General features: G+C 44.7%; 1 protein-coding gene across 1 annotated transcript in view; it reads right to left on the bottom strand.

Moving 5' to 3' along the window:
- LOC145394128 (neural cell adhesion molecule 2-like) overlaps positions 1-10,877 on the bottom strand; it is a 144,403-nt gene that overhangs the window by 41,155 nt on the left and 92,371 nt on the right. Inside the window, exons 2-3 of the mRNA XM_080268107.1 lie at positions 9,655-9,781; positions 5,872-6,059 (exon numbers count right to left, since the gene is read on the bottom strand). Coding sequence (XP_080124233.1) covers positions 5,872-6,059; positions 9,655-9,781 — 315 coding nt within the window. The remainder of the gene's footprint in view (positions 1-5,871; positions 6,060-9,654; positions 9,782-10,877) is intronic.

Genomic DNA, 10,877 nt, shown 5'->3' with positions numbered 1-10,877 from the left:
TCAGATGGGACGACCCCCCTGCCCCCCACCACTCACTATTTACTGTGTTATTGGACTGAGAATGACTCGCTCCCCCCTCCCCTGATCCTACCTATTACCCATTGTCTCTCTTATAATTTGAGTAGGTTCGTGTCCATAACTGTAAGCGTTACTTCTGCTACTACCGTTATTGTTATTACTGTTACTTTTATTACTCTTGTTGCTGTTATTACTATTATTACTACTGTCACTAATTCTGTTACTGCTCTTATTATTGTCTACTACTACAACTTTCATCAGACATCTTTTACTACTACTACTACTACTACTACAATTACTTCTACACTCAGGATATTCGCAGACTCCTTAATGCCGTGTGAGGATGCAGGACAGTGTGTAGTATTCAGAAACTGTCACTATTTTCCTGTAATTTCGTTATTGTCTCCATGTACAGCACCAACAGAGATATATGGATATTTTTACCTGGTCTCTTTTCTGTAGGAACATATTTACCGCCTTAAACCCCCCAAATCGTCATTCCACATCAAATTTTTTCTGACGCTAGTTCGACGATTACATTTAATTTCGTAAGATCTCCTGGGTTTACAGAGTTATTGCACTGATGTTGGAAATATTTTTTAAAGATAAATTATTCTATCATCTTACTTTCTTAGGCACCTGGATGGATTTGTGAAATAGGGGGGCGATTCTTACACTAACATTTTGAGCTGTGGTGAAAATTTTGAGTGTGTGTTTGTGGTGGTAACTGTGGTGCTTATACATTTTTAGCGGTGTAGTGAAATACCATAAAGGTGTGTAGGTGTAGGTAGCTGTGGTGGGTGTCAAGAGAGACGGTGCGGGTTAGGCTGGTAAATTAAGTTCCTCTAATATTCCTTCAATGCTGCTCCCGGGCATGTGGCAGAGTGAGGCCAGTGACGAAGGAGAGTGGAAGCTAAGATAATTCCATGACGCGGCTCCATCTCTCTGTCTCTCTCTCTCTGTCTGTCTGTCTCTCAAACTAACCCTTGCAAACTCTGTCCTTCTTTCTTTTTTCCTCTCTTTCCCTCTTTTGCTCTTCCTTCTTCTTTTTCTCAACCTCTCCTTTCCTTTCCTTTGCCTAATCCCACTGCCTACCTCTCTCCCCTTTTTCTTCACTCCCCTTCTCCTACCATTTTCTCCCTTTTCTTTTATCTCTCGCTATCTTTCTCCTTTTCTTTTTCCTAACTCTCACTCTCCCTTTTCCTAGCATCCTCTCTCTACCTCCCTATCCTACTTCATAACTCCCCTTCCCTATTTCTCCCTCTTCTCTCTTAGCCCTCTCCCTCGCCCTCTCTCCCTTCCTCCCTCTACTCTCTTCCACCCTCACACTCTCCCTCTCTCTTCCTTCTTCTTCCTCCCTCCCTCCCTTCCTCTCCCTCATCGCTTAGTGCAGGAACCGACAAACACGTCATGCAAGTGCCTTAATAATTCGTCTGGCTACACAAAGGTCCCTTCCAACTTAGCCTACCCCACTCACTCCCCCTCCCTCTCCTTTCCCTCCCTCTCTCATGCCTCCTCCTTTCTCCCATGGGCGTCTCTCCTCCTCCCTCACCTCACCTAGACCCCCCTTTCCTCCTCTCTTCTCCCCCTTCACCCAGATCTTCTCACTTTCTCCCCACCTTACACAAACTTCCTCCCCTTCGAGTGATATTCAACTAGACCTCCTCCCTTTCCCCTTCCCCTGTTCCTTTTTTACCTTTCTTCCCCTCTCCCTTTTTCTAGACTTCCCTCTCCCTCCCTCGCCATTCACGAAGACCCTTTCCTCTTCCTCCCCACCTCACCCACACTCCTCCTCTCACCCTGTTTATTTTCTGCCTCTCTTTTTCTCCCTCTCCCAGACTCCCCTCTCCACTCACCCAACTTCCCTCCCTCTTCCTGGCACCTCATCCAGATCCTCCCCATCTCCTCCCCCTTCACCTACATTCACTCCGCCCTCCTCCCCACCACAACCAGAGTCCACTTCCTCTTCATTCAGATCCCCTCCCCCCCCTCTCCCCACCTCACTAAGAACCTCCCCCATCTCCTTCACCCAAATCTTTCCTCCCCTTCCCTCTCTCCCTCTTCGCCAGATCTTCCTCTTTCCCCCTCTCGTTTTACTCTCCACCCTCATCTAACTCAATGCCCCTCCCTCATCATCCTCTTTCCTCTCCTCCCTCCCCCTCTCTCCTCCCTCCCCCTCTCACCTCCCCTCCCTCACCCTCTTTCCTCCCCTCTCTCTCCCCTCCTCTTCCTCCCCACCCCTCTTTCAAGCGAGGGTGCGTTGTTGAGCAGACGGTAAAGACTGGCCTCTCAAAGACACTAATTAACGTATTGTTTGGCCTATATTTCATCGAGTGTGTGTGTGTGTGTGTGTGTGTGTGAGAGAGAGAGAGAGAGAGAGAGAGAGAGAGAGAGAGAGAGAGAATGTTTTGTGTGTGTGTGTGTGTGTGTGTGTGTGTGTGTGTGTGCGTGTGTGTGCGTGTGCGTGCGTGCGTGCGTGCGTGCGTGCGTGCGTGAGTGAGTGAGCGCGCGTAATCCAGCTTGTAACGCACAGCAGTCTTATTGTTCTTCCGTTTGTGTAAATCGGAACAATGGCAATCTTTGTATCGCCCTCTGATTACCTTCTCTCGTACTAACAGACTCATTTCCTCTCTAAACGCTGCTGTCAGATGGAAAGAAAGGCCTTCAAATTTTCGTTCTTAATCATATCGGCATGAATGAAGCCTTTTTTCATTTACGTTTTTGCATTATTTTAGAGATCTGATACATTTGGAAAACCGTACCAATAGTTATGGGCGTATGAATGCTGTTTTTATCTCTCTCGTTTTTCAAAAATTTTCACACGGCGTCAGGAAAATCACCCACATACCAATGAAATAAATAATCCTACCCCTCCAGTCCCCCCCCAAAAAAAAAAGTCTATAGTGAGTTGAAAAAATTACCTGGAGACAGAAAAGGAAAAATGAAGGACGTGGAGGTAGTAATGGGGTTCAATCACAGCACAGGTAAAAATGATGGTTCGGAATGGTACTAGAAGGGTGTGTTAAAAAATGCTGGCTGCAAAGTATATGATGTACTCTATAATGCGTGAAAAGGAACGGTATCACTTTATCTGCCAATCTATCTATCTGTCTATATTTTCATTTCTGCTCCTCTCATCTGCAGGAGGGTCAACAGCTCTCGACAACCAGGCGGAATGGTGATGACAGCCGTATTATGAGGCTGCTGACCAAGGCGTGAGTTCCCTCGTTGTTGTGCTGACTTGGGTGGGCATGAAGTGGTGGAGAATTAGGTGCAGGGGTCATGAGGGCTTGGCTTGGATGTGTGTGTGTGTCAGGCTCTATTGTCTTTGGATAATGCATGGATTTTCCCCAAAATATTGATGATAATGCTTAAACTTTTCGCAAAATATTGATGATGGAAGTATGTTATTAAAAACTGCTATCGTTTCCTTCACTTATCATGCTTTCCGTGACGCCTATCTTGAGATCCCGGCAATGAAGAGTAAAACAGATAGTCCTTTAAGCAAATGAGCATAAGTGTGGTAGGTCTCCATATTATAATTGCAAATCATAATAGATAGATAGATAAATAGATAGATAGAGAGGACTGCTGACAGCTAATTGCATCATCTCCTTACTGGCCGCTGTCGTCAGCTTTCCTCAGTGTTAAGAGTGTGTAAGCATGTTTAGCACTGCTGGATTCTCGCAGACACAACACCTTCTCATCATTTGACTTCCTGCTTCTATCTGTCTCTCTATCTATCTATTTATCTATCTATCTATTATGATAGACTGAGCCGAATTCTCGTGAGTTAGACTACATAGTTCTTCTTCCTTAGTGAGTTGTGTTGCTCAGTGCGAATGATTTTTTTTGCATGGTACTATAGTTTCTCTCTCTCTCTCTCTCTCTCTCCTCTCAATGCACTGTCGTTTGCATTAGTACAGGAAAATATTATACTGTACCAGGAAAGCAAATAATCAAATCTTAAGCAACTTGAATTCATAATACAAGTTTACAACCAATTCTTCGTAACTCAGTTTTTTATTTGTAGGATGAACATGGGATATAGAAAGATTCCCATTACTTCTGTTTTTTTTTTACTCCTACAGAAAGTTAAATCGGGGAAAGCCCCAGGAATTGATGGAGTGTGTGGTGAAATGCTGAAGCATGGGGGAGAGATAGTAGTAGAATGGATGTGGAAGATGTGCAGATTGGCCTGGGAGGAAGGTAGAGTCCCAGAGGATTGGAAGTCAGGTATAATTATTCCCTTGTACAAAGGAAAAGGGGAAAAAGAAGTGCGTGGTAATCATAGGGGCATTTGTCTTCTTAGTATAATAGGAAAAGTGTATGGTAGGATACTTATAGACAGAGTTAGAGAAAGAACGGAGAAATTAGTTGGAGAAGAACAGGGAGGCTTTAGGAAGGGAAGAGGTTGTGTAGATCAGATATTCATTCTTAGATCTTTAGTGGAAAAGTTTCTAGAGAAGGGAAAGAAGTTGTATGCGGCTTTCATGGATTTGGAGAAAGCATATGACAGGGTGGATAGACAAGGATTGTGGAAAGTGTTAAGAATATATGGAGTAGATGGGAAGTTGTTGAATGCTGTGAAGAGTATGTACGATGGTGCGAATGCTGCAGTGCGTGTGGATGGTGAACTAAGTGAATTTTTCTCTTTGAAAGTTGGGTTGAAACAGGGATGTGTCATGTCTCCATGGTTGTTCAATCTGTACATGGATGGGGTAATAAAAGAGGTACAAGGTAGGGTGGTGGATGTTGGAGTGGCCCTGGTGAGAGAGGATAGTGTTTGGAAACTCCCTGTACTGTTGTTTGCAGATGATACTGTGTTGTTGAGTGAAGACGAAGGGGAACTGCAAGGCTTGGTGGATGAGTCTGAGAGAGTGTGTAAGAAACGGAATCTAAAGGTGAATGTAGGGAAGAGTAAAGTGATGGTCTTTGAGAGAGGTGAAGTTAGTGAATGTACAGCGAGGTTGGATGGTGAGGAATTGGAAAATGTGAGTACGTTTAAGTACTTGGGTAGTGTGATGAGTAGGGATGGAGGTTTGGAGGGTGAAGTGCTTGAAAGGGTACAGCAGGGAAGAGGGGTTGCTGGTTCTTTGAAGGCAGTGATAAGAAACAGGGAAGTGAGCATGGAAGTGAAAAAGTTGCTACATGACAGTATTGTGATACCAACTCTAACGTACGGAAGTGAAGCTTGGACATTGTTGGAAGGACACAAGTCAAGAGCGAAAGCAGTGGAAATGAGTTATTTAAGAGGAGCCTGTGGAGTCACGTGGAGAGACAGGCTGACGAATGAGGATATAAAGGAGCGTTGTGGTGTGGATGTGGATGTGATAGGAAGCGTTATGAGGAACACACTGAGGTGGTTTGGCCATGCGGAGAGGATGGAGGGTGAAAGACTGACGAAGAGAGTGTATGTGAGTGAGGTGGAGGGGGGGAAGAGGGAGGAGGAGGCCAAGGATGAGATGGAGGGATGGGGTGGAGAGGTATATGAGAGAGGGGGGTGTGAGTTGGAAGCAGGGCAGTGAAATGGCGGGGGACAGGGCGACTTGGAGGCGATTTGTTTGTGGCCACTCCAAACGGGATTGAGGCGTCTGGCAATAGATAGATAGATAGAGATAGAAACAAGATTTATTTTTGTTGAAAGAAAAGGCATGCCAAGGTTCTACATTCTCTTTGTCCTTGATTTAAAAAAGAAGACTGGAGAAACAGGGACCTGATTGTGTGTGTGTGTGTGTGTGTGTGTGTGTGTGTGTGTGTGTGTGTGTGTGTGTGTGTGTGTGTGTGTGTGTGTGTGCTTTAACTTCGAAAAGGGGAATTAACCATCTTATTTCCTAAGCTCAATACACTCACCGACTATCGTAAGGTTGACTAGGTTGGTGTGGGTGGGGGACTTAAAGAAATCCACCCTACACTCATACACCCCCGCCTGTGCCATCGTCAGGTTGTGGAAGGTGAGGGTGGCGGCGCCTCTACTTACGGTGAGGGACCCGCCGTTCTGATGCACATCCGACTTCATCTGTGGTACCCGACCGTCATGACTGTAAAGAGGAGAAAAAAATGGGGTTTGAGGGGTAGAGAATGGGGTTAAAAATGGGTTAATGGGGCGAAAGGAGGGGAAAAAGATACAGGAGAAATGTGGAAGTGAGTTGAGGATTGTGAAATAGGGTATGGCTTTGGAAGGAGGAAATAGGTACGGTAGTGAGAGGGTGAGAATAATGGGTAAATGAGATGGAAAAGAGAGAGAGAGAGAGAGAGAGAGAGAGAGAGAGAGAGAGAGAGTCGTGAAGTAGAGCTGGGAATCTCAAATTGGCAATAATGATCGGAAAAGAAGGCATATGGGACGAGAAACGGATGCAAAAGCCAACGAAAAGAGAGTCAAGATAGAGGGATGTAAAAGAACCTTAGAATTAACTGCGAGAGACGAAGAAATGAGGTATGGAGGGGAACAGTTCTGCCTGCTCATTTTCAGGGACCCGTCTTTCAGGTGAGACTTCATTTGTGACACCTGTCCGTCAAGGTGTCAGGTGCGAGGAAGGGGATGGGTGCGAAGAGGACGTTGGGATTGGGGCGAGAATGAGATGCGAGTAACAAGAAAATGGGTTATGGGAAGGAGAACAGGACTCTGAAATGGGGAAATGGGTTGTGAGAGACGAGGAAGAGAAGAGAAACGTGGTAGTCTTATGTGGAAATGAGGGAAATGATGAGGAAATGTAGAGTATGGGAGATGCTGTCCTCATGCACGTTTATCTTCATCCGTGGCACATGTCCGCAGTGGTTGTGGGGAGGGACAGAATGTAAGGGGCGGAATGGCGAGGTGTGTGATACGAGTAATTGGAAGGGGGAGAGGGAGTAGGGGAAGGTGATGGGGAAATGTAGAGTGACAGACAAGAAAGAGCGATGCGAGAGGAGTGAAACGAGATGTGACAGATGAAGAAGTAAGGTGTGGTAGGGGGGATTGATGAGTAGGGTGGGAACTTTGAGACAATTATAGGGAAAAATAAACTATGAGATGAGACAGAGAGATAAGAGAGATGTGAAATGAGATGTGGCAGACGAAGAAGTGAAGTGAGGTGTGGGGGATATGGGATAAAGATGAAGAGGTGTGTGTAAGGGATGAGAGTGGAATGAAAGTGAGGTGGAATTGAGGTAGGCTATGGGGTGGGGAAGTGGAAGAAATGAAAAATAGGAGTACTGTGTTGTGAAAGGGAGGAGCAAGTGGTAGAGGAAAAGTGGACTGGAGTGTAAGTGAAAGGAAAAGCAACAGGAAATTTGGGGAAAATAGCGAAATGCAGTGTAAGAGACAGGAAAGAGGCGGAAGAAAAGTGGAAATGACTTGGAAGAGAGGAGAGAGAAAGAAAAAAAGAGGAAAAAGAAAATGACGAGGAAATTAGCTGTGAAAAGAGATTTATGGGAAAAAGATGGCGACTGGGAGCGTAATGAAAAAGGAAAAAGTTTGAGAAGTGGTATTGAGTCGTGAGAAGGTGGAGAAAAAGATATAAGGAACGTAAAAGAGGCTGTGAGAAAGGAGAAAGAGGAACGGGGATATTGAGAGAGAGAGAGAGAGAGAGAGAGAGAGAGAGAGAGAGAGAGAGAGAGAGGAAAAGACAGATACAGACAAGTTACAGAAAATACAGTGTGAAGAAAGTAAGAAATAGAGACAAAAATGAAAGACAGTAGGAATTAGACGAGAAAAAGGAAAGAGCTAAAGAAACATAATGACACTGAAGAGAGGGTGAGGAAAGAGAGAGAGAGAGGAGAAAACAGGAGAAAATAGGAAACAGAGCTTAGAGAAAAGAAGCTGTGCTCTAATTCCTCCTTTGTTAAAAATCGGAGGTAAGAGAGAAGGGGGAAGAGGATGACAAAGGACGGGAGAGAGTGAGCGTCATTGAAAAGACAGAGAGAATGATTCATGAGTAGGAGAGAGAGAGAGAGAGAGAGAGAGAGAGAGAGAGAGAGAGAGAGAGAGAGAGAGAGAGAGAGAGAGAGAAGGAAATTAGAGAGGCAAATGAAAAGAGGGGGAGGGGAAGGCAGAAAGGGGCGTATGCAGTAGGAAAGAACATTCTCTCTCTCTCTCTCTCTCTCTCTCTCTCTCTCTCTCTCTCTCTCTTTCATTTTGTTCCCCTTCCTGCTTACTTAACAACCAATCATCCCTTCTATCACTTCCCCTTCCAGCCTCTTCCTTCACGCATTTACACATCCTCCTTATCTTCTCTCTTCCATCTCCACTTCCCTCTCTTTCCTTTCTCATCTACTACAGTCCCCTCTCTCTCTCTCTCTCTCTCTCTCTCTCTCTCCATCCATTCATTCATCTATCTATCTTTCTATCTATTATCACGACCAGTTTTAGTCAGCTTACATAAACACACAGCAGTGGAAGGGGAAAATAAGGATATATCAAATCCCTTTAAATCAGAAAATATCCTAAGAGCTCACTAAAATCGCCAGGTGGTAGCAAGGAGAAAAGGATTACATAATTGTGGCGAAGGGGTTAACACAGCAGAAGGTTAGGGAGCTTCCTTAACCGGTCGGAAAATGTGGCACAGTTGGTTGGATGATCGGCTACGTTTACTGCCAATCAGGATGAGTGTGGCTGCCCACGACTCTATCACGAAATGTTGACGATCCACTGCGACAAGTGGAAATACTGAGAGGGAGAGAGGCACTGGTAGGAAGGTGAACTCTCTCTCTCTCTCTCTCTCTCTCTAGTGTTTCGGCTACACATCCTTTGTAGCCATCCTTCAATACACTCTGAGGATGGGTTCTGTGTAGCCATCCTTCAATACACTCTGAGGATGGGTTCTGTGTAGCCATCCTTCAATACACTCTGAGGATGGGTTCTGTGTAGCTTGAAAAAATAAAGAAAATAAAAAATTCAAACTCCAACATTCTCTATCCCACCCAACATTATCACGAAATTCTGAACGAAGATGGACCATAAGGCGCTGTGACCTGTGTGCACTGACTTGGAGACGTGAGAGGAGGAGCTGATTTAAAATGAGAGGTATACAATGAGAGAAAGAAACAGGGAGGGGCAGAGAGAGATAGACAGGGAGAGACAAATACAAAAACAGAGAGGGACAGACACTGAGATTTTGAGAGAGAAATACAGACAGTCAGAAATGGTAACGTAGGATAACTACCATCCCTGAATAAGCTGAGAGACAGACACAGAAAGGTAAAGAAGCCGAGATAGAGACAGACACATAAAGACAGACAGATAAAGATAAGCATAAACGTAGATGGAGAATAAAATGACGCAACATACCTATATCCACTGAGAGAGAAAAAAAAAAGAGGCAATAACAGATATATAAAACAAGGCAGAGACAGAAAAAGACACAGAATAGACAGAGAGAGGCAAACAGGAATATGATGCACGAAAAGACGACCTACGACAGCAGTATATATTAAGAGAAAGAGACAGACAGAAATGTGATGCATGAAATGATGACCTAACATAGCAGCACACATTAAGAGACAGAGGCAGAGATAGCGACAGAGACAGCTACAGAGACAGGGACAGAGGCAAGGAGAGATACAGAGGGACAGATAGTAATGTGATGAATGAAATGATGACTTAACATAGCAGCACACATTAAGAGACAAAGACAGTGAAAGAGATGACACACTAACCTAAAGACTGGCGTGCGTGTTCCTCTCTTGTACCACAGGATAAGCTTGGGCCTGTCTCCTGGGGTGCGAGGGTTGAGGTAACACGGCAGGTCACTGGGCCGACCCGTCACACCCGTCACCGACCACACTGTAACAAAGGAGAGACGGAGTGTTAGTTTGGATGGTGTAACAAACCAGAGATGATTAGCTGTTAGTGGGAAGTAGATAGTGTAACGGGACTAAAGAGGAACCAGCTGTAACACTCTCATCAATTTAATCTAGCTTAAAATTGCCTACCCTCAATCTTGAACTCTGAGTTGTAACATGAGCTTAGCAGAAGAATATAGTGCTACGAGAGAGTGGCACTGAGCGGATATAGGACAATGGCATTCCCTTATTTTGCCAAGAAGATAAGGAGTATTACCTGCAAAAAGGGACGAAAATCTCTGCCAAGTTAAGATGAAAGAACTATACTCGAGGGTGAATGGGAGTAACAGTTGAGGTAAATGGGAAGTGTTAGTTGGACATAAATCGGGAAATCTGTTGGGAATAAATGGGATGACATAAGTGGGTGTTGGTAGGTCACTGCTTTGGGTGTTGGCAGATGAGGTTAATAGGGATAATGGTTGTGGGTAAACAGGACCTGTGAGACATATTCAATGGACTTAACATCATCCATTCTGTTCTTGTCCTAACCTTGGTATACAGTTTTGTCTTTGCACTCTTATAAGGAGTTGCCTATGGGACAATCGGTTTGCTTTAAGTTACCCCCCCCCTCTCTCTCTCTCTCTCTCTCTCTCTCTCTCTCTCCACATTTTGTACAGAGGAGAGGAAAGAGAGATGAAGCCATTACTTGTGGAGATATTACGGGCACATCAGTCGTATAAATCACACACACACACACACACACACGGTGCCTTTGTTTCTCTTACAATATTTAATTCTCTCTCTCTCTCTCTCTCACAGATACACACACACACACACACACACACACACACACACACAACTAAAAAAAAACACCAAAGTTACCAAATGACGCAAGAATTCGGATAAAAAAATTGTCAAGCTCAAACACACACACACACACACACACACACACACACACACACACACACACACACACACACACACACACACATTTGCACCAATTTTCTCAAGGCCCGTCATTACCCAGCTACCTAACTCGACCTCATTTGGTAAGAAACAGCTTCAATGACCCTGCTAACAACCATACCGTCACGAAC

The sequence above is a fragment of the Coenobita brevimanus genome, chromosome 26 (assembly GCF_032717465.1).
Source record: "Coenobita brevimanus isolate Jiangsu-jjx chromosome 26, ASM3271746v2, whole genome shotgun sequence".
Classification (NCBI taxonomy): Eukaryota; Metazoa; Arthropoda; class Malacostraca; order Decapoda; family Coenobitidae; genus Coenobita; species Coenobita brevimanus.
The sequence above is the reverse complement of the archived record's forward strand: the minus strand, read 5'-3'. Positions and strand labels throughout refer to the sequence as shown.